The 25,544-nt window shown below is 37.2% G+C and overlaps 1 protein-coding gene across 1 annotated transcript in view; it reads right to left on the reverse strand.

Annotated features, from left to right (window-relative positions):
* Positions 1 to 5,842: 5,842 nt before the first annotated feature.
* Positions 5,843 to 25,544, reverse strand: part of LOC134649381 (alkylglycerol monooxygenase-like) — a 45,317-nt gene continuing 25,615 nt past the window's right edge. Inside the window, exons 3-10 of the mRNA XM_063504114.1 lie at positions 21,816 to 21,943; positions 20,698 to 20,849; positions 19,659 to 19,762; positions 15,144 to 15,306; positions 14,286 to 14,437; positions 12,708 to 12,842; positions 10,852 to 10,965; positions 5,843 to 6,135 (exon numbers count right to left, since the gene is read on the reverse strand). Of these exons, the coding sequence (XP_063360184.1) occupies positions 5,872 to 6,135; positions 10,852 to 10,965; positions 12,708 to 12,842; positions 14,286 to 14,437; positions 15,144 to 15,306; positions 19,659 to 19,762; positions 20,698 to 20,849; positions 21,816 to 21,943 (1,212 nt within the window). The 3' untranslated portion in view covers positions 5,843 to 5,871. The remainder of the gene's footprint in view (positions 6,136 to 10,851; positions 10,966 to 12,707; positions 12,843 to 14,285; positions 14,438 to 15,143; positions 15,307 to 19,658; positions 19,763 to 20,697; positions 20,850 to 21,815; positions 21,944 to 25,544) is intronic.

Here is a 25,544-nt window from a genome sequence, read left to right on the forward strand (position 1 = left end):
AAACTACTAAACAGCTAATTTTTTTCGGCAACATTTTACTTAACTAGGTACCGCAAACACGGGTTACTTTAGCCCTAGAGGGTAACATTACCCACCTAAAAAACCCATTTTATTAAAATAATAAATTCTTCAAATCGTCAAAAAAAAAAATTTGTCAAATAATGTCGTTTTTAATAAATTATTAAACCATTAAAAAAAGTTTTTGTGGGTAATGTTACTCGAGTTTAAGGTATATGCAAATTTGATAGTATGAAATCATTCATAGCCACTTAGTCCGAATTTTATGGAACACTATATTGCCCCACATTTAGCCATTTGATCAGATTTCATTCAAGCATTCGTTCAGTTCAGTTCATTTATTTTGTTAAACATATAGGTTACATGAAAGACACACACATACACACACACACACACGTCGTCGTCGTTCTACACATATGTTAAGTTTACCCAACATGTACTGACTTAGTTGTACGTAAGACAGGTATTCAAAATATACACGAAGTTAGACAACATGGATCACAGTTATAGTTCTCGACATTACATCATAGTTAGCGCCGAAGTTACCCGAGTTACCGAACTCCCTCGTTCGTTAGGGACTTCCCTGCCATGCTCAAGTTACTGGTTATGGATATTACAGACTATAATGTTATTAGAAGGGATCGGAATATATTAGCGGAAATATGAGACTCGACATTTCCAAAGGACACATATTTTAGAAATTTCGATTAAATCCCCACCTCACCCGCATCAGGCCGTCGGCAGGGTGTTAGTCCTCAAACCTTAGATTAGAACCTTAGTGGTCCCTTACTGAGAGGATTAAGTGGAATTTCCTCCCGCGGCTGTGAAATGAGGTTTTCACACCTCATATTCAGAAACGAGCTTTTTCTTCCCTGCTAGGAGGGAGCAAAGTAACACTTTTCTGTTCTAGCACACTATTTTTACATTTTTTTTGCACATTATTTTTTTAGCTTAAATAATCTGTTTAAGCATCAGATTGTGTCAACACTAAGATTGTTTTATTTGCCTCATAGTTGATGTGAAAAGCAGTATGTGTCACACGGTATCAAAATTATTTCGTCTTGGGCGTTAACACTTGAATCCCTCATTACGCTCAGGATTCAATGTACGTCCTTGACGGAAATATATAATTTTGATCCCTTGTAACACAAACTACTATTTCTCGAGGGACTACACTATGAGGTTCTTCAAAAAAGGAGTATGTATAGGTTAAAATATATTTATTTTATGATGTCCATAGGAAAGGCGCTAAACTTTAACTCATCCTATACTACATTATAATACAAGTGTGCTACGTTGGTCATTACACACGAGGCGATATTAAGCTTAAAAAAGTTATTGTTAATTAAACTAGTGTTCGTCTAAACTTGCCTTTAATGTTCACTGTCCTTTATTAATTTGTACAAGCCACAGACACTGTCAACAAAGCTAAATTAAACTTTGGCGACGTGATATATTTGGGAGAATTAATTTGCCCCGCTCCTTTTTGCCTCAAAATATTAACACAACACCGGTTTTGCATTTTTTGGGTTGTTTATTAAAAATGTAAATGTTTATTAAGTGGGTACAAAAGCAACTCAACATAATCATTTTAATTAAATATGCAATTTTGGGAAAGCAAAAATAATGGTAATAATAGTTAGAATCTAAAATCTGTAACAGACGGGCGTGGCGTACCGGACCGTGAACTTGGTTCGGTCAGCATTATCCTTAACGGACGTACGGCGGACCACCTTCCACTCGATCGAACAGGCATCGGACCGGATCAAGGTCTGTTACAGCTTTTAAATATCACCCGCATAAAGCCCCTTATATCGAGTCGTATATTATTGTTGTTATGTTTAAAAAGTCGTTGTTAAGGATACATTCTGATTCAGACTTTCACACTGTACCATCAGCTGTAAAAGTGCATGGCGAATTTTAACAAGGAAATTGACGGACACTGCGGTGGCAACAACGACACTGCAACAGTAATGCAGCTGCAGTTAACTTCCAAACGTCACCTAAAGTCTGGTTGCCATGTCAATCATTTTTATATTGTTACGAGTAAAACTAGCGACTGCGCGAATATCTGGAATTAGTTGCCAAGCGGACTCCAGGCTCCCATGAGCCGTGGCAAAATGCCGGGACAACGCGAGGAAGATGATGACGTGAAGTAGAAAATTTTCAAGTAAAGTAACGAACGTAATAAACCCCAGGCGTTTTCTTTTTTTATACAAAGCCCCTGAACCATTATCAAAACATGTCGTACAAAAACATCCGACTCGTGAAAATATTTCTCCTCAAAATACAGAAATATGGAGAGAAAATTTTGTTTTGAATACCCTTGCCTTCCGGCGTCGGTATTTCCGGAGATGCGAAATTCATCGCCCACAGTTGCTAAAGATGTCATGTTAGCTGTCATTTCACGCTTATACCATAGAATTAGAATAGACAAGAACAACTGTCAATCTTCAAAAGTGCGACCAAAAATGAAATGCAAGTGTGTGCGTAAATTGTCTATGTGAGATCAAAAATAGTGATGTCATGTTACAACATATTAATAATCTGTCGGTGTTTGATTGCTTTATCGACTACTTTTTCAAATGTATTATTTTAAACGTTAAAATTCTACGACATTATGATGTATAAAATAAACTAGAGATGCCCCGAATAGTGGTTTTGGCCGAATAACGAATACCGAATATTCGGCCCCTCTCTCGGCCGAATACCGAATATTCGGCATAACATGCGAACATTTTGAGTCACAATTATTATGAAACCTGATCGCTAACAAAGCTCAACGTTAGATGACCTTAGCTAAGATATATTTTTGTTGAAAAGCATTAATGAATAGAGTCAAACAAAACAGACTCATGATAAAAATGAAATGTTAATCAAGAAATGCTCAAAAAAGGGTCCTCGTGTTTACCAACTTTCCAAGAACACATTATAAATATTCCTACATAGTTTTTGGTTATTTTTATTGTGCAATTTTTCTTTTTAAGTAGGTGCAACAGATATTCGGTATTCGGCCGAATAGTAGGCAACATTCGGCCTAATACAATACCGAATATTCGGCAAAGTGTCCGAATAGGCCGAATACCGAATAGTTGCCGAATATTCGCGGCATCTCTAAAAATAACACCTGCCCTAGTAGCACGGTCGCATTTTTATCGTTTATCACCATGTCTGTCACGTTCTAACAAGTATGTAAATGCGAAAGTGACGGGCATAGTGATAGTCGATAAAAATGGAACCGTGCTGAGCCCGCTGCACTGCGTGCGCTATCAAAATCGTTACAGCCTTATCTTAGTCTAACTCTTACTGTGTTGGAAAGTGAAGTTTCCGTGAAAGTGAAGTGAACCTTCAAAATGGTATAACAATCGTTATTATTTGAAGTCTGTTATAAAGGTTAATATCTTAATTATGTCTTGTGAAGAAATGATTACATAGCTATTAATATACCGACAAGTTATCGATACTGTCATCTGAACATTTTGTCAAGCCTTAGCGTAAAGTAACAGTTTATATTTTTACACAATATATTTTAAATTATTGAGTAATATGATAAAATATTAGCAGACAAAGGAAGAAAAACTTATAATCAACTGTATAAACCGGCTTCTTACACTTTTTATGCTGTTAATTTGACAAAATATCGTTAAGAAAATTTCGCTCGGAATATCATTATTCCTCTGAAATGAGTATTTGCTAGGTTTATTTGGCCCCGTGACACTGAAATCCGGTACACTGCAAGACACTATCTTCATTGTATTACTTTGTCAAATAGTTTTCTTCCGAATTTGTGTATATTTTTCAAATTGAAAATTACGGTGATACGCTCTTGGCCGTCCGCGGCCGTCGTCAAACTCAAAAATGGTCACGTTTTCTCATTTGTAGTCTAACTCTTTCGCACTCATGCGATGTTCATATACGTGATGGCTTCCCTTTCGCACACTTCAGCCGTCTGTCAAGCGCGAGCGCGAAAATGACAAGTCTGTGGCTTATACAATGACAGGGTAACATTCCATTTCTGACCGCAGCTGCACTACTGGTACTGAACGCGTCGCAGCAGCTGCCGTTGGAAATGGACTGTCACCTTAATAAGAGCAAGACTATTATTTCCGCTCAGAATCACGAGATAAAAATGAATATGAGGAAAAAGTGTGGACGCTGAGCTATTTTAGATTGTGAAAGGTAAGATAAGGATAGCATTAATAAGAAAACATTTATTTCATTTTTATTTTATTCCAGCAAAGCAAAATAAATAATTATGATAAAAAATCAAATTTTATCTTAAACTATAATAACAACGTAACTATTTAAGAACAAAATTGCAAGCAATCTCAGCCTTTGCATCTAATAGGAAACATTCATACAATAATGTAGTATTCTAAATGTGTCCATTGAACTATTATTACTACGTATAGAATCGGCACACACTTTTACGCACTTTACTTTCTATACATCTCGCTCGTACTCGCATATTAGTGCAAACGAGATGTATAGAAACTAAATTACGTTCTCGATAGCGTAAATGTCAGTTTTGACACTGTCAATGACTCATGGTACGGGCTCTGGACTCGTACAAAATAATCACAAAACTTTGTTGCTAAACTTAGTTTTAGGACTTAAATACTGATGATCCAATGAGAATTAATGGGATCTTAATGTATGTACTTGTATACTTGTTTGAAACTTATTACCAGACAATAATAGGAACCTCCAAGTTTTGTTTGTAACAATATAATTTTATTAAAAGTATATAAATGAAACAAACTCTTCTCTCGACCTGTTAATTTAAAAGTCTATTTGAAATTTCATACTCATAACCTAGCGGTAATTAAAAGTATGCTTTGTGAAAATTCTATAATTGTCTCAAAAATAATACTTACAAAAATAAACGCACTTACAAACAAAATTTGAAGCGGTTACTAGTATATGGGAAAAACACCGATAGTTTGTCGATTTAGGAACTCGATAAAGACGGATATGATGGTCGATCTCGTCTACATGACAGCGTGATAAAAGTGACGATTATTTTATCACTTGGATACAGCCATGTTATTAAAGTTTGTCCCCAAAATCCTATTTCTGCTTATTACCCTTTTCACTAGAGCCACAGGTATTAATTAATTTAATTATAATCACGTGGACATAAATATCTAGAACCATATAATACCTAAAGCGGTTGGACACCTGTTAAATATGACAGACAATACTTAATTTCTAAATCAACATTTATCCATAAAAAGAAGAAAATACTACAAACGAATAACCGTCCGTTTTCTCGTTATATATACCGTTATTTTTTTCAAAATCCAGTTTGGTAAACCAATACAAAATATGCGAGTTTCTTTACGCTTAAATCTAATCATAGGAAGAGGTATATAAAAGCTAACATTTTACTAACTATACACTATATTTAAGGCACAGTAGTGGCAGGCTTTGGTACTAAATAATATACAAAGTAGACCTAAAGAGGTACACCTTAACTAGTTAGACGCTACGCAAAAGATCATTCTTAAATCCTGTCAATATGATCATTAGGCACTCTGAGATTACAAAGTTGACAAAGTTCTAAAAACTGAGTCTGTATTTTACATAAATTGTTGACCGTGACGTGACTAGGGTTAGCATATGTCAGGATTTCCTCTGACATGTCAGAATTTTTTGTCCTTTATCAGAATTGCGAGGGGCTTGGAGAGTGTCTGCTTTTTTAAAAATCCTCAACTAACCTCTGGAAGCTAGCTTAAAGTTAGTCAGAGGAAAGGAAAGGTTATGGATAGGACGACCATAGTTATGGATAGGTACCTACGTGGAAATGCATTAGTTAATGCAGAGAACTCTTGCGTAGCGTCTATCAACTCTTCACTCAACCTTCTTCGTCTTCTTAATCTCAAGCAACTTTAAAGTATACAGGCACCAGAACATCGCAGAAGCCACATACACGATCTGCAACGCGGTCCCGTAGCCTGGGCTGATGGCCAGACTCCTCGTGAGGAAGGCCAGCGCGGAACAGCGGAGGACCTCCATGAGGGGGGCGTAGGTTGAGGAGTCGAAGAGCATCCCGATGACGGTGAGGGACCAGATGATGTAGCAGACGGAGATTAGGACGGAGAGTGGGGACATGCCCTGGAAAAAAAATGTGATGAATAAAACAATAAAAGAATTTTTGAGGTTTTATATGTGTGTGGTGGTCATCGTGCTTAAACCTCGGTTGTTCTGCTATAGAGCAGAAAAAGACAATCTTGAAAAATAAAGGCGAATAAAATCCTAACGTTAAGTACCTATACTTACCACCATTAAAATAACCTGAATACATGGAAAGAAGATGTAATAAATACTAGATTAAAAAATCCTGATATAAATAAAATATTCGTTTTCTCAATCTACATAACAGCGCAAAACAATATTTATCACAATTCTAATTTTAAGCTTAGATAGTTTGGTCAATAATAAACGTGTTCACTGGCTACAGCAAAAAACTTCCCAACAAATAAAATAGCCACTGAAACGTTTTGCTCCGACCTGTTTGCTTTCCTCACAAAATAGTACTCAATCAATCGATCTTTCGCAGATACAAAAATCTAGGTCAAATGAAGTGCTTGTTTACGCTACCCCAGTTAACGGATCTAAAAACGGAACTATACGTAACCCTTAAACGTTAAACGAGCACTTAGGTCGTCAAGAGTTTATCCGCAATCGATAAAATTTTATCCTCCTGTCCTGATACGATTGGAGACGGGAACGATAAAGGCCATCAATCGGTGTCGGAAGAGCTTTGGCTTGATATGGCGGTATAGATAGTTACTGTGACAAAGCGCGTGGTGGATTATCCTTGTATATTTTTGACGAAGTTTGTTTTAGATGCCCTGTGTGCACTTTGGATCAAAATTGCGTTGTAGATTATGCTCTGTCATTAATAAGTATAATTTGATACGAGTATGTTACAAAGAATGAGTGGTTTTCCATTACAGAAGTTCAGCGAGCATCTATTTTATTACTATTACTACAGGTATCATTATGGCAAAGGCCGGGATAACGCTAGGTAGAAGAAGGTATCATTATTTCTATAAAATTTATAGCATGTGCGTGTTCATTCACAAAATGATTTACTTTTTCTTCCTAACGACCGTCCTACCGCTCTATAAGGTGGTTTTTCATATTTTTTACATATCAATGGCTGCTGTAAAACGTGATCTTCGAGAGGCACGTTCAGCCGGGCTATTTCAACGTGACTGTAGTTACAATTACTAGTAAATTGGTCCAATTGAGCGAAGACCCGGTGCGAATTTCAATCGTTACCTATTTGAGTTTAGGGTAATCTTGTTTTATCATTAACAGTTGATCATAATATATATTAAACTATGTTCAAGTTAATGTTTTAGTGTCGCAGGGAAATGACTAAAAACTGGATTGTATGAGAGCGTTTCGCATTGTTCGGTCGGATATCAGAACCCCTAGTGTACATTTCATTCGATAGCGTAACGAGCGTTCGCGTTTGCGTTATGTCTATTGTTGTATGGGATTTTGAACAGTACGCCAAGTGGGACGTTTCTGAAACTCAAAATCCCATACAAAATGACACTTAACGCAAATGCGCACGTCACGTCACGCTATCGAATGTTTACACTTAGGGTTACTGATGTCGGTTAAGATTTAAAAAAGTGAACGGATACGACTACAAAGACAGCTGAAGAGCCAACAGGAGCTAAGATTTAAATATTTTAGGTAAATATACCCGTCTCGCTAACGGAAGGGGCTCCTAAAACTAGTGCGATAAGGACAAGGCGAAAAATCCTGCGTAAAAATATCAAAAATCGAGGTTTCGTACTCGACTGTTTCCTCCTCCAAAACTTAACCAATCGTAACCAAATTTGGAAATCTAAATGATTATGACATTATCTGTGTCGGACCGTTTTGATTTTTTTACTAATTGATGTCAGTTTTGAATAGCACGCCTCTCATTGCGGCATAGTCCATTAGGCCATTTTGGCCATTTTTGAAGGGCTCTAGCGCCTTATAAAACAAAAATATCAAAAAAAGCAAAACGGTCCGACACAGATATTAACAATATTAATCTGTGTTGAAAAAAATATTGCTCTAGCTTCAAAACCCACGGAGGAAACAGTCGAGTACGTTTGTATGGAGAAATGACCACTCCTGTTGGCTCTTATTTTTGAGAACGTAGACTCGCGCGTGTATAGTACTTTTTTAGTTTACCTATTTTATTGGTTTACCCAGTAACTGTTACACTGACGTATACATGAATTTATTAAATCCTTAATAACTAAGAGCTTAGTGTACAATAAAATTGAGGTAAACACTGCATGCAAATTAAAATGTTAATTTTGGTAATCCAACGAAAGGGTACTGTAGCAGGATATACCCTGAAAAATTGCCCCCAGAGCTTCAGGCCCGAAACCACAGCCAAACGATGCCTTTCAAGAGTAACTCTGCACAACATTTCAACCCATTCCGACCCCCTGGGGGTCCACAATACCCGACAAACACTAGGTACAATACTTCTGATAAATATAAGTTTGACAATGATAATACTATAGTTATATTACCCCAATAAAGAAAAGTTTGAGGTTCGGCACTCAATATTTTATTAGTCCTCAATATTCTGCTGACAAACACTTTCACGCACAGGCTTTTAAGGAGTCGTAAAAAATTTATAGTACTTATTGGAAATATAAAAGAACCAGTGCGTCTATTTTATGGGTTCTTTATTTAAACTTAATAGAAAATCGATCGTCGAGATTGTCAACCAAACAACGACGGAATAATATCTTACTTTAATGATGGTTTTTATTTGTTTTAAGGATAAAAATGTGTATAAAGTTTCTTTGTGAAACTTAAATGATCAAGGGATATTGTAAAAATACTACAAGGACAACCGCGCAACCGAGCTATTTCAGAAATATTTTAAACTTATTGAATCAAACCAGTACGGATATGATGGTCGTTCTTGTCTACGTGACAGCGTGATAAAACGGCGTCCGTCACTTTCTTTCCCACGGTGTTAAACAGTGACAGTTATTTTATCACGTGGATAAAGATGGATAAAGCTATCCATAATAGGCTGGCTGATTCAGTTAAAACAGAAATTTTACCCAAAAGTATTTTACGGCCGACGCAAAAGCGCCTACGGCGTGAGTAAAAATAAAGTTATCGAGTCAAAATGTCGGATTTTGAGCGAAAAATCATATATTTTGTGACTTTTTGCACTTGAACATTTAAAATAATAAAGTCATTCCATGCACCTGCCGAAATGAAACTGATGTTATGAAAGCTTTTTTATGGTCATACATAATTTTAATTTTAGTTTGTTTTTACATAAGCCTACGACGAGACGGAGAGTTTATGCTAGTTTTAACAGGCTAATTCGACCGTATAACATCAGAATGATATTTGAGTCATGTTATAACACTCACTCACATTTTTACTAAAATATCATTCTTATTCTGATTCTGTTTGTATTGCTATGTATGTCAAATTAAATATTAATCAATTTCCTGCTTATAATAGTGTGCGGCAGGGACACAAAATTTCATATCAGCAATCAAAAACAGCCTTGCGTGCAAAAAGTGTTTATGGCATGGCACCCAAATTGTATAATAAGCTGCCCAAATTCATAAGAGAATCCGAAATGCCTTTATTTAAGAAGTATTTGTTGGACTTTTTGGTACAAAATGCTTTTTACTCATTGAAAGAATTTTTAGACTATATGCCGCAGGTTTTATAGTATAATGTAGTATTTAAATATCGTGTATTACTTTTGCATGCTGCATGGTAGGTCATAAGAATCTAGTCATAGTTATAGGTAGTTATATGCGTTCACTGGTAGTAGGTATTCAATATTTCTATGCCTATTCAGGCAGGATGTGCTGTTCAAAAATTGTTTCTTTTTTTACATCTTTATTGTACCACATTCAAGAAATAAATGATTATGATTATGTTCATCCAAAGTGCACACGGAGTGGCTACCACCAATTTGGCACTGACATAAACGCTATCGAGAACGTCACTTACTTTCTATGCGTCGCGCTCATACTCGCATATTAGTGTACCTATAGAAAGTAAATTACGTAGACGTTAGCGTTTTGACACTAACGGGATCCATAACGTATCCAGATCTATTCATACCCTGTTATTAAATCAGAATACGCGTGTTCGCCATCGTCTGAATGTAAAACAAATAATAATTATGATACAATTTCCGTAATTCTAATATTCTTTGAGTTGTTGTGGAATGTTTGAAATGTAAGTACACCTAGGTACTTAATTACATTTCAGAGAAATTAAAGAAACGTCCCTTTGTTTTCACTTTATTTTATAATTAATTCAACATTATCGAGCGGTTTTAGGAATTTCTTAAAAGTAACCTAACACAAGACAAATAAGTAGGTATATAAAAGTGCGAAAGTGTGTCTGTCTGTCTGTTTGTTACCTCTTCACGCTTAAACTGCTGAACCGATTTAGTTGTAATTAGGTATGGAGATAGTATGAGTCCCGGGAAAGGACATAGGGTAGTTTTTATCCCAGAAATCACCGTTTAAGGGGGTGAAAATGAGGGTGGAAATTTGTATGGGAAATCGATTAAAAGCAGATTGGGTAAAAATAAGTTAACCATATTACTAACTCCAAGCAAGACGAAGTCGCGGGCAAAAGCTAGTAGTCTATACTTTGTTACCGCAAAACCAACTGGTGACTGAGGTCGTAATGTTATCTTCTTTACCCTTGCTAAGACCCACCATAAGTGAAAGAGACATAATGACATCGGTCGCCAGTTTCTATTGCGGTTACTATAAACGGTTATAAACGTCTAAAAACTATACTAACCATGTATCTGGAAGCCAGCTCGAAGAATCCGTAGAAGACCACAGCGTAATGAAACACCAGATAAAGATTGCACCATGCCGGTAGCGCGACGTCGTATTTCTCTCTCTGCTCAATCTGTAACAAATTACCATTTTGGTCACTATTTTATAAATCAATACAATACTATGGAACTCTCTCCCTGTTGAGTTAAGACGTTCTCAATCTATTACCTCCTAATCAAACCTTAAGGAATACTATCTTTCCCTACCTTAGTTTTTATTTTTATGACACTGTTGTTTCTTTATTTAATATATAGTTTTTATGTATGTATGTCTAGATGTATGTTTATGGTTATACGTATTTAAGTATGTTTATCTTTATTAATGTTTTGTGTTGTTTGGTTATATTCAATTCAACTTTTCATATTTTTTCTATGCGCCACCTACCGTATATTCTAATTCTTTTGTCTCCGATACCCAAAGGTTGTCTGGAAGAGATCGCTGTTAAGCGATAAGACCGCCTGTTGTTACCTCTATTGTCTTTGTTTATGTTATTGTACATTTATTGTAAACTACGTGTATGTGAGGTGTGCAATAAAGAGTATTGTAACGGCGTATCACAGCGTAGCTGCTGTATGAACCCAAATATCTGCTACTGAACCGATGGCCAAATAATGTTAATCTAAATAACACCACCCACACTCAAGCGCAAAAGAAACAGGTCACATCTTATATAAATTTCCATAAGAGATGACCCGTAAAATTTAAGTAAGGCATGAAAAGTGTGGGCCAGTTTAAATACCTTAAAGTTAGGTACCTACATAACTTGAGAAAGGTGGACGCGTAGGCCAAATTGTTTAGGATCTTTAAAGTACTTCTAAGATAGAACACTTGACTAAACATGTTTCTTAATTGAGTACAACTTAATAAAAGTACCTTACGCAGACGCTTCTGCCTAAAACATTTAGTAAAGTTGTGTAGACGTCTGTTAAGGCCAAAGTTGGAAAAACTTAATTTAACAAACGAGAGACCAATTCGTCTTAACAATAAAATATGTTAAAGTTTGGATTTTGTTTTCATATGACCTTGACATGACTCAGTGCGTCTCAACGTGTCATAACAATTAAGATTAAGTTGTTAACCCTAAAGTTTGAAAATTAAAAATCGTATTGTCTCAAAAACAATTGGTAATAAATTTTTAGTATTTCATTTAGTCCGTGGGCTTTCGTTTCGCCTACAATATTGGGTTCGGCCACTAACTCCTCGATCTCGGCATTTTTCCGGATCCTCCGGGTGCCGTCATCTCTCTGAATATAGGTCCTTGATCTTGCGAAAACTTTTCTCTCCGCTACCAGGAGCTGACTTTCTTCTTTTAGTGTTGGGGACCAGGCCTAACAGCCATACATTAGGATAGGCCGTAAAATGGTTTTATATATCCAAGATTATTAAATTGTACAACGGGACTTAATATCGCGTATCTAAGTTTTAAGATTTACCTCCGACGTTTCGAGGACGGCGTTGTCCCCGTGGTCTCGGAGAAGACTGGCTAAAGTTGACATCAGCATCTTCTAACCGCGCGAGTTTTTCCAACTACCCGCACTTGGTCTTGTTTATCAGCTTGAACGTTTTGCGCACTAGGGATGTCACTAGGGAGGGATGTGTGATAATGTGTAAAAATCGTGACAGTTTAAATCAGTGATATCCAAGATTGACTTTAGATCACTGAGCCAAAATAAGTAGTTAGTGACGTCTAAATAGTTTATTTAACGTAAATAATACAAAGGGATTAGGGTTTTTTTTATTAGGTTTAGTTTTAGTTATTTTATTTTATAAGGTACCTACTTAAGTAGTTAGTTAGTTATTTTATTTAGTACTTACATCTATTTTCTGGTCCTCATCCCCCAGCCTCGCCTGACCTGGCTCCCAGCTTGGTCCCCAGAATATCGCCCTGAACTTGTCACCAGCTGTTTCTAGCCGACGGAACTTCTCCACCACGTAGCCTGTGTAAAACGCCTGTCAAACAAAAATATTCTGTTAATTTTATTAATGTCAAGGAAACAACTATAACTTTTGTCAAAAAACCCAGCCTCATAAAGCACTGTTCATTTTATGGTCTTCTTCAGTAGCTTTATTGCACTAAATGTCGCGTTTTGGAAGAAATTCCCTGATTTACTGTAAGAAGTAAACCTAGCTAGTAGCTATAGGTACATTTTGTGCGTATATTAGTTAATCAGTTCCCTTTATTTCTCCAGGATTATATCACTAGATGACAATGGTAGAATTTAATTCTATTTCATAAAGCAATAACAAGTAATATAAACAAAAAATTATAAACTATAATTAAAACCTACATAAAACTACAACTAACTAACAACAACTAAAATTATAGAAAAAAAACTGGCTCCAGCTCAGTGCCTTGGGGCAGGGTGCCAAGAAAGCTAATATTCTTAAAAAAAATACAAGTGAGTCGAGCCACCTTTGAATAATCAGGGAATATACGAAAAATCGATGATCCTGGCAAACTTTTCCCTTCGACACGTAAATTTTTCATGTAGCCGAAAAATGAACCGGCAGTCTGACGTCAATATGGCAGGTGTGGTTCACCTCCACACCATCAATGTACATTGTACAAATGTAAGCGTAAATTGCCAGCCAAGCAAAGATATCCGTATTATGCCTTGACAATCTCAAAATCCGTAGCAAATAGTGATATAACTCTTTGAAGCAAGCACGAAACAAAACTGCGGCATTCTGAATATATCAAAGGCACTCTAGCAAATGTACATCATTGTTTCTAAAGGTGTATATATGCTCTCCCATTTTCAATCAAAACTCAACTTTGCTGCTATAAAAACTAGGTTTAATTTCCAACAACAATTATCTGAGGATATCCGAATATTCATTCCTCAAACATATGTCATACACATTTCGGCCTATAAGTCGACAATTTCTCTGAAACCGCATTTCCGACGGGTACGTTACGTACCTGTCCTGAATAATATTGGCAAAGTCTACCGCAGTATTCCTCAGCATGGGTGACAGATAAAACGTTTATGTACGACTGCGATATGTCATAGGTATTACAGAATTTGGTAAAATTAATAAATTGAAGCATAATATGTTTTTATAATAAACGACGGCAGTTGTCACAAAAGTGGTTTGTTATAATGAAAATCTGCGTTCCATATCTTGATATGTTGCACGATTGCATGTTCAGGCAAAGGAATATAATTAAGTTTGACAGATGAAGTTACATATGCCTTTGCTCGTAACAACCAACAGCATTAGTGCCTCTGCATGCGTCCCATCATACGGACAAGGGCAGCATCACCTCGGTGTACCTCTTAGATTTCACTAAAGTATCAAAAGGACATCTTGGTTTTGGCTCCAAGCACGCCTCTCAAATGTACGGAACACCATTGTTCCGTGATAGGTAAAGATATCCATACAACTAACCTGCAAATACATGGGATTGAAAGAAGGCTGGTTGTAAATAAGGCCATAGACGATCTGGATCTTGTCGGTCTCAGGGCGGAAGGTGCCGAACAACCTGTCCCAGATGATTAGGACGCCTCCGTAGTTCACGTCTAAGCAGTATTTGTTGCTGCCTACAATGAAATATAACAAATGTCATTAAATTTACTTTGCTAAAGTATAGGCTGACAAGCAGGATATGTCAGTAGTAATGTAAAGTAAACTAAAGTATGGTATGGAAGGAAGCGAACCAAAAGCAGCAATGTATCGAATAACGATGAAATGTAAACAAAACAGTTCCACAGATAAAATATAAACCACAGCGATTTTTGAACAATTCAAACGTAGTGTTGCTAACCTGCGATTTTTTAAATTTGCCGCCTTTTTCTGACAAGATTTGCTTGACCAAGTAGCACAAATTTACCACGCTTTATAGCGTGGTAAATTTGTAACAAGGTGGGCCCGCTCTCAGTTGACATTCGGATGACAACTATCTAGGTTTTTTTTCATATCTGTATCCTTGGCAACTAGTAGGTATCTTATAAAAGGTGTCCCTCACCCCTACCCTTATCCATGATTTGGCAAAGGAATTAGTAAAACATTATGAGGTTGGGCAACAAAACTTCAAAGTACGAATAAAATGGTTGCATACGATATGCTGTGACGTAGCCGATAACAGCTCGGCCATTGCTCCAGACCTGCTGGATTGAAACGTATTAGCTAAGAGATAGATCTATAGTGCACGTGTTGTTGTAGGAGCATTCCACTCGATGGCTTCAGTATGAATCCAGAACATCGTGATGGAATTTCCAGCGCTAGAGGGAGAAAAGATGATCTTACCATGATGTACCCTATGGTGGCTAGGCGTGTTGAGGATGTACTCCAGAGGCCCGAGGCTCTTGATGGCTTCAGTGTGGATCCAGAACATGTACAGGTAGCTGAACTGGTGGTGCATCACGAACTGGGCTGGCGGGATGGCTAGCGCCAAAGGGAGATAGAAGATCTGTTGACAAGACATATCTTAATTTCTATTGCCGGAACCACACTTCGCTATGCGTTATTTGTTATGCGACTACGCTGTATTCGCTCAAATATTTGTTATGTGAGCGAACAACAAACACGGCATCCACACTTCGTGCCGGTGTGCCAAACTTGGTGCCGGTGTGCCAAACATATGTGGTGCGTTTTGACTTTGAAAAGCGTAAGCGAGTGAATGAGTGAACGAAGTGTGGGCAGTCGAGACGCATATTCGGCTTATTCGTGTCCTTTGAAGTGTGTCAAAATACCGACAGGTGGACGGATAGGTGTATTTGCTATTCGCGCTTATGCGTTATGCGGGCAAATATAGCAAATATAGACGAATGAACCCTCCACACTTCGTCGTATGCGGCCGAATAACGCGCATAACAAATAACGCATAGCGAAGTGTGGTTCCGGCATATGATGCAGAGGTTCCTACTGCCTACTATGTTTTTGACATGCCTTCTCTGTTCAGGTAAGAAGTACTTAAGTATAAGTTCAAAATATTTTAGCTACATAATGTCAATATCCAGAGAGGAAAATAGTCCCCACGTGTGTATGTAGAAGCGATCATCCATTATCCTCTGAATACATGTATAAGTTCGCATGTATTAGTTCAGTCTCAAGTTTCAGTACGTTTATTTTTCGTTTTTTATAAATCCTATTTGTAGAAGTAGGAAGCAATAAAGTAACACATTGGACTCATGAGAATATAGTAATAAATCTAATATTCAATTTGTTGAACACACGGCCTCTTGGAAACATATTAAGGTTATCCGAAAAATTGTAGAAATGTATTCACTATTCAGTGGGTAATTCTATTTGAAGATGTTGACCCTTGTCGGCTGTGACATTGGAACAAAGCATTTTTACACACTATATTTTATGTAGTTTCACTGCGTCTATTTGTGTAACAAATACAAATACAATGTGCTGTAAATCTTGTAGTAGGTAACTTAAATCTAAGCCACTATCTGGTACCTAAATCAGTTAAAATTTGGAGTAGATACTTCGTTGGTACAGTCCGGACTCCGGAGATAGATCCAATGGAACTCATTGATGGAAAAACACAAATAAGTACATCGAGTTTGGGCTCACTGCAAAGGTCTCGAGAAGTACTTGATAGATGCAAATGAGTGGTGTTACAAAAATAATTGACAATTACTTTTCAATTATATAAATCTTTACAATTATTATTAATTTCTAACACAAATAAGTTACTATTTAGCAGTTGTTTCAACTAATGAAAATATTTAAACTGCGCATTAGAACAAACAAATCTCTACAACTCGTAATTATAAATGTGTTCAAGAATTGTTAAAAATCCAATTATTTTGTCCCGTAAGGCCCACTTGCACCATTCCACTAACCCGAGTTAATCGGATAAACCTGGGGTTACCATGGTTACCAGTACAATTTGACACTGGGTTACCGGTTTAACCGCTTAACCCCGGGTTATTGGGATGGTGCAAGTGGGCCTAACAAGAACATAATAAAAACTTAATATAAAATTACTTCAAAAAATATCGAGATTTAAATTAATTTTACAAGCTGATTTAAATGTAATTGATGGAGCGTTTATTGGAATAATTTTTCATCACTTGTATTTAGTATAAAAAACTTATTGGAACTTTATTAAGTACATTAATATCTGGGAGACCGAGCTTTGCTCGGTAAACATATAAAATCTCAAAAATTAGCGTTTTTACAGAGATAAGACCTAGCTAGATCAATTTTTCGCCCCCGAAAACCCCCATATAGCAAATTTCATCGAAATCGTTAGAGCCGTTTCCGAGAACCCCGAAATATAATATATATATATAAATAAATAAATAAATAAATATGCAAGAATTGCTCGTTTAAAGGTATTAGATAGATTATTAAACGCGTGCTAACGAAATAATAAGTGCCCAAGCTCAATATATTTTATAACAAGAATGTTTTCATAGGTCTTATACTTAAATTTTGTAACGGAATTAATTGTGAGCTGAGGTAAAAACAGCATTAAGTAAAAAATATGGAATTATAATATTTACCTAACATCCTAATTACGACAAAAATATGCTAAAAAGATTAATATTTGCCAAGCAAATTCCTAATATTATATATTCACAGGCAGCCCAAAACATAACTCCTGAAAATAAACTGAACAGAGCGTTAAGGTCTCTGCCCACTACACCGTATCATACCATGACCGTGCTATGAACGTATCAGGCACGGAATGTAACGCGACACGGACTACTATGCCCACTACACCGTGTCTACATCGTTTCATATCCGTGCATAACGGGTTTAGTGCCCGTAGTAACTGCGTATTATCCCATAGCATCCGCCTATAATCCCCGTAGCATCCGCGTTTCATGCCCTTAGTACCCGCGTTTTATTCGCGAGAGCCAGACTCGTCAGAAAGAGCGAGCGAATGGTTATCATACTGGCAAGAGCGAGCAACAGATACGGCAACCCGTTTATAACGGGCTTAGAACGGTCACCATACGCGGTTGTAACCCGTATGCACACCGTTTCGCCGCCTGCACGCACCGTAATTCTGGCAACGTTGCGTGCCATGCACGGAGCGTTTCGGCACCGGCAAAATATCCTCGCCGACAATTTTTGACGGTCCGTGCATGGCACGCTACGGGTATGGTCGGTGACGGAACGGGCTAGTGGGCATAGTCTCATACTTTTTAATACAAAGATATTTTTTTTGCCTGACACGTTCATAGCACGGTCATGGTATGATACGGTGTAGTGGGCAGATACCTTTAAAATTACAATGACTAATTTGTGGACTGAATATTAAAGCTATTTCTAAAAAGTTTTGTTTGTAAATGGCATTTGAATTAATATACGAGTAATCTAAGTTTCTTACAAAAACATTTAAATTTTAGTGCCATCGATCGCTTGAAATAACTTAAAACGTGTATTTTAAGACAAACGTTATCTAAATTCGAATTAAATACGATCATTGTGCTTGCCAAAGCTGTGTATCGCAATTTTACATTTAAACCACATCACGCTTAGAATGTTATAATATACTTTTTACCTCAGCAGCTCGAACAAGGGTACTTTGATTCTTAAAAACAGTGAGCAAAATGCGATTTTGCTCACTGAGTGAGACAAAATGACATTCAAGTGACCTTTATAGTCAAATGTCATTTCAACATGCGGGGTCTAATAAAAGTTCGAAATACTTGGGTTCTATTATCTCTGTCCCTTTCACACTGTTAGCAAAAAGAAACAGACAAAAAAAAGTTAAAACGACATTCAACAGTATATTCACGGTTTATAATAGACCCCCGAAAAACTTCAGACCGCATCGTTCCAAACCACGTACGAGTATGAATTCTTAATAATTAATAAATAAAAATAAAGTTTAAGATTTCATAAAAACTGATAAAATACTATATTTTAGGTATTTTATTGTAAAATTAAAATAACGAACTCAAAAAATACACAGATCATCACGCAAAATTAATTATTTTACTTTTAAGAATTTTTACCATAGTTGACAAATAGTACGTATCCGCAATTCGGACCGTATCTTACAAAGATTTTTTTTGTTGTCAAAGTTGGCGATTGAAGTGTCAGTTAATGTTTGTTATTTCTATATTATTTTACTGGAATTTATTATTACGTTTTGTTTTTGTGTTCCATTGCGGTAATTAAACTTAATTGTTTGTATATCTTAAGAAAACATGAGTGCAGGTATTAAGTGATGAAGAAGGATTACATTTTTCAAGTTGTCTAATAGGTATGTTCTCACTGCGCTGAGGTGAAAAATGTTGTGTACTACACGAGATCAAAGTTATTTACATCTCGTGCGCTTTTGAGTCCCTTACTACGCTCAAGATTCTAAATTAGATTCACTCGCTACGCTCGTGAATCTATTATAGAATCTTTCGCTTGCACGGGACTCAAAATAAGCACTCGAAGAAATATCAAACTTGGATCACTTGTTGTACAAATAACTATAGAATATTTAAATTTCATGCGAGGAGGCATGCCCATTGTACTGAATTAGTGCATAAAAGTTCTATATTATATTTTTCCCGACGATACATTACTTTAACTTGAAATAAATTTGTCTTACCATAGTATTATATTTATAAATTCTATTTGCTTGGAATAATTTTCACTGATGTCTCGATATGCCAATATCATCTGCCATAAGCTTGAATTTTAACTAAATTATAATAACCGAAGGGAATCCTGCCGATATCATGATTGTTTTCCATGTATGATGTTACTGTAAATGTTGTATTGACTGGTAAAATAACCCTTGAAACCTACTTGCATAATTAATATTTAAATTAACTTAGAATAAGCAATACTTACGAATCCGCACCATCCCTGCAATATAGACTGTCTGATGCCAACACCCATGTTGAAATCTTCCGACGTATGATGTACTTGATGTTGCGCCCATAAGATGTGCACCTCTGGAAAGGAAGAGATAATTTAATATAACCACAGATAGGTATGTCTATTGTCTCTGTCTGTGTTGTCTTTGTCACGCAAGGTGCTGAGGGGCTACCGCGAAAACCCAAATTCCCAAATTGCGGGGATCTTTCTCTTTTACTCCAATGAAGGCGTAATTAGAGTGACAGAGAAAAATGCCCGCAATTTGCGAACTTCGATTTTCGCGGTTATAGCCCTGAATATGTTCCCCAAACAATCGCGACGAGGAAGACTCCGTCTGTCATGAGAACTTCCTCAACGACGACGGCAACTCAGGGGAATCGTCAAAAATCAAAGGTTGGAATGAAAAACTCTAGGGAGAAATTTTAACGTTCTTTTAATATTACACTTTGATGGAATGTAATTTGAATTTTGTCGCCAAGGAAAATTATGAATATTCAAATTTTACACTTGAATAAACATTTTTTCACTGCCACTGACAATTTATGTTAAGGTTATTTTATAGTCTTTATCTGTTTGGTTTACTCATGTATTATTGATATTTTTTCTAAACCGTTTCAAACTTGACGGAGATATTAATTTGTTCATTTGTTTTAAGTGTTTTAATCGAAACGAATTTTGTGGCCGGGTAGCCTAGCGGTCCAGGGTGCCTCGCCAAGATGACAATCACTTGCGCTACGACAACGAAACGCTTTGTGCCTCTCTATAGCTCTTACATATTAGTGCGACAGTGATAACGCGTTTCGTTCGCTATGGAAAGTTAACGATTGCACGTTGGCTACGCACCCAGGCAATATGACGACGCTGGTTCAAATCCGGCTTCTGCCGCCGGGTTTGGTCACTTTTTCTTCAGTATATGACTTCTATTTTAGTTTAGAATAATATTCCAATATTGTTTTCAATTTTTAGGTCAACCAATAGCAAGTAGGCACCTACTGAGTCGTCGGTCACTCACCATGACATGCTCTGTGCATCCAATAGTAACAGAAGTCAACCCCCAACGCTGCTGCGTACCACGTCCACACGTTGTCCCAAGGTAACTCCACTATTCTGAAGTTGGTGTATATCCATGTGTATAGGTAGGATTCGGCGCCTCGCCATAAGATTCTGATAACAAAACAAAATATTACTAATAAACTCAAAAAAATTGCGTTTTTTAACACAAACTGCCGTATTCGAACTTCAAGATATTCACAAGAGACGACACGTACTAGATTCATTCTAGAAACGTTATAGATCTAAACGTAGTTTAGATTTCAACTAGTTCTCTTTTGCAGCGCAATTCGGGCAACCAATGTCACTTTTACGATAGATCGTGTTAGATATCTATTAGATGTATATTAGATCTCTAAGTAATATCTCGTTGAAATCGTTCAAGAGTATCTCCAGAATCGCGGAAATGTCAAATTTGACAGGTTAGATCTTAATCATATCGTTATCGTATCTTGGCGATGTCTAAAAGATATCTAATAGATGTCTATTACAAAATCCGAATCGGGGCCAAAGTTCCTATGACCAACTCCTGTGTTCAGCATTAGATCAGCAGCTCGATGGTCAGTCAGCTGCAGAAATAGGTGACCCCCCTGCATAGAAATTTGTTTGCCTATCTACCATGTTTAACCCTTGGCACATAGTACTAAAGGTTCCGTCACACAGGCGCGTTTTCCGAGCGGGGCGTGAGCGTTTTATGGCTCCTCTACACGATGGGCCAACGCCGGCCACTCCAAGGGACGCAGCCATGCAGTAGAATGAGATAGCAATATTACTTGCTCCCTCTAACGCATAAATTGGAGCACGCACTTGGAGTGGCCGGCGTTGGCCCATCGTGTAGAGGTCAGGAGCCATCAGCTGCAGAAATGGGTGACCCCCCTGCATAGAAATTTGTTTGCCTATCTACCATGTTTAACCCTTGGGACATAGTTAGTACTAAAGGTTCCGTCACACAGGCGCGTTTTCCGGGCGGGGCGTTAGCGTTTTATATGTAAAAGCGGCGCGCCACGCTCACGCTCCGCCCGGAAAACGCGCCTGTGTGACGGAACCTTAAGTAGTTGTTTATTGTAACTGAATAGATACCTGCCACATTCCTGTAGGATCCCGTGGGAGATGCTGGTGATACCGTCGTTCAGTCTGATCCCAGGCTTACCCTCCAGTCTCAGCACTATGTGCTCCAATACCATGAATATCAGGAAATACGGCCATGACTAGAAAGGAAAAAAGGACATAGTTTAATTGTTATTACTGGTTTGCCAAAAAAAAACCGGCCAAGTGCGAGTCGGACTCGCGCACGGAGGGTTCTGCACCATCAACAAAAAAACAAGCAAAAAAACGGTCACCCATCCAAGTACTGACCCCGCCCGACGTTGCTTAACTTCGGTTAAAAATCACGTTTGTTGTATGGGAGCCTCACTTAAATCTTTATTTTATTCTGTTTTTAGTATTTGTTGTTATAGCGGCAACAGAAATACATCATCTGTGAAAATCTCAACTGTCTAGCTATCACGGTTCGTGAGATACAGCTTGGTGACAGACGGACGGACGGACGGACGGACAGCGGAGTCTTAGTAATAGGGTCCCGTTTTTACCCTTTGGGTACGGAACCCTAATTACTCCAATATTCTAAAATTATTGTGGTAGGTATGTAGATGTATATGGGCGAATCAACTTTTTCTTGTCACTCGTTGCCAAGGTTACACTCTCCTGGGTTACTCTTAAAATCCGGGTATCATAAAATAAAATACATGATTTTTTGTTGCAGTTCTTTATCAACCCTTTCCACGATGGGCCATCTTAGTAAAACGTTGTACAGTACGTTGTACGTTGAACAGTTCTTCTGACAGACTGTGCTAATATTATTGTCCCCTGGCTCACGGGACAGAATAACAACAAGAAATAGTTGATCGACCCATATATGCCGATTTAATACATTTACTTTCAACCGACATAATATACATCTACATACATACTTACCACATTACTTGGTTTACGATCATTCAAGAAATGAAATGACTATGCGGCGTTAGAAAAAGTGACCTTTTCTCATTACAACCAGTGTACAAAATAAAATCTAACTAAATTGTTTTGCGCAGTAAAGTATACTTTATAGCTTGTTCGGAATATTGAGTTAAAAAAAATGTCCATGCATTAACACATGATTTGTCCATATAAGGTACAAGGTCCATTAACCTAGCGCTTTCATAATCAATAACACGAAACCTTAGAATTGTATGCTTTGTAGTATGCTTTAAAATTAGGGTCACCTCTGTGGCTACCACCAGTTTGGCACTGACATAAAAGCCATCGAGAACGTAATTTACTTTCTATGCAACTCGCTCGTATCGCATGTAAGTGCAAGCGAGATGTATACAAAGTAAATTACGTTCTCGATAGCGTATGTCAGTTTTGACACTGTCAGTGACTTATGATAGTCTGCAATCGAAGTTTAAGATTCTATTAATAATGAATGTTCAAATTCGTACAGAATAATAAGCGTTTTTATAATTCGAGATCGCTCGGGAGTTCTATAATATTGGTAGACACAAATTACTGTATTATTACGACTAATTTGGGTCATATTTCGAATAAGTAATCGAATAGGATTATCTGAACTATGATTTCACGTAATCGAATGGAATTACTTTTACTCCAATGCAGGCGTAATTAGAGTGACAGAGAAAGACGTCCGCAATTTGCGTACTTCGGTTTTCGCGGTTATAGCCCTGAACTCACGGCGCCTTAAGCCAAGGTGACCTATTCAAGTATATCGACAACTATATTTTATTACATATTATACGTTTCATAGATTCTGTTTCTCACCTATTGTGTCAACCCTGATAATAGTGCTAAGTGTCGCCGGATACAATTACCTACACGTTGCACCAGCATTGAGAAACCACTGTCATACGATACCCGTACAAGTGCATATATAGCTCTAAGTAAATAACAATAAGTACAGTCGCCATCAGATATATCGGAGCGGCCAAGGCGCTCACAAATATATGAACACGTCTCTATATATCTATGACTACTTTTGGTTACACAAAATAATTAATTAATATCTAGAAAAATTTAAGCTTACGAACATTAACTATTAAAAACAAAATCCGCCCCGTATGTCTGTTTGTATGTTCGCGATGAACTCAAAAGCTACTGAACGGATTTTCATGCGGTTCCTCAAGAAGAATCACTCTATTGATATGTGAAATAGGTTTCTCTGGTTTAGGTGTATAATTTGCTAACCCGTGCGAAGTCGGGGTGGGTCGCTAGTAAAACACTTTTGTAATAGTAAGCCCCGTTCTTTCGTCGCAACTAAACCGAGATGTCGCCTTTTAACTCGCGCTTCTAAGTTTGACTTGCCTGATAAGCTATCTAGTGATAACTGGGGATCTGAGAGACGTGTTAGATGTAACAAGTAGTTTAGGGCGTTGAACTTTGAACTTAAAAGGTCACCGAAGGCTTTCTACGTATGATATACACGTCCCACCAATGCAGTTTGCTGGGACTTCAACAATATCAGAAATATTGTTACCCTGAGCACCTATTGCACTTGTTTGATATTTACCAGACGCTTTTCGGTAAAGGAAAACATCGTGAGGAAACCGGACTAATCCCAATAAGGATAAGGCCTAGTTTACCCTCTGGGTTGGAAGGTCAGATGGATGGATGGTTATTTGCCAAGCAGACCCCACGCTCCCATGAGCCGTGGCAAAATGCCGGGACAACGCGAGGAAGATGATGATTAAATCACTAACATAGTATAAAAAAAAGTCGCTTCCCACTGTCTGCCTGTCCCTATGTATGTTTAGATCTTTAAAACTACGCAACGGATTTTGATGCGTTTTTTTTTTGTTAACCCGTGCAAAGCCGGCGGGTCTCTAGTTGTCAATATAACGAAATAAACGAAGCAATTATATTTAGATCAGGCTTCATTTTACCCCATCGCAACGTGTAAAATAAACCAATTATTTTTTTAAACAAACTTCGAAGGTAAAAAAGCAACATTGCAACGTTTCTCGATGATTGATCGTTCTCAATCATCGAGAAACGTTGCAATGTTGAGCAACATCGTAAGTGCCGTGTGACCTAATTAGAAATTTTGCTTAAGTACAATTCAAGCCTAGTTTGCTGACAATGTATTGCAACATGCTAATAATACTTTAATATAATTAATGAGACTCTATTGCATTATCTTATTTTTATTTGACAGCACACATTGGAATTTGACATGAATTTGAATTTCAACTTATACTTGGTCAACCAGATCTTGTCAGTAGAAAAAGGCGGCAAATTTGAAAAATGTAGGCGCGAAGGCATATCGCCCTATAGAAAATTTGAATTTCGCGCCTTTTTTTTACTGACAAGATTTGGTTGACCATCTATAATTTAGTTTTTAATATCTGGGAGACCGAGCTTTGCTTGGTAAACATATAAAAACTCAAAAATGAGCGTTTTCCCAGAGATAAGACCTAGCAAGATCGATTTTTTGCCCCCGAAAACCCCCATATACCAAATTTCATCGAAATCGTTAGAGCCGTTTCCGAGATCACCGAAATATGTATATAAATAAATAAATAAATAAACAAGAATTGCTCGTTTAAAGGTATAAGATATACCTATATTTTTTGATTACATATGTTAATTACATATGTCGGTCGCGCAAGCGCTCAGCGTACGGACGGGTTGAAGCGTTTTAAGAGGTTATACGTACTACTACTAGTATCCATACTTAATAAATTACTTAGTGGCGGTAAATATCCTTAAAATGGTGAACTGTAAAAAGTGCAAACTGTATGTGTCCATTAAAAA

This window comes from Cydia amplana, chromosome 7 (genome assembly GCF_948474715.1).
Source record: "Cydia amplana chromosome 7, ilCydAmpl1.1, whole genome shotgun sequence".
Taxonomy (NCBI): Eukaryota; Metazoa; Arthropoda; class Insecta; order Lepidoptera; family Tortricidae; genus Cydia; species Cydia amplana.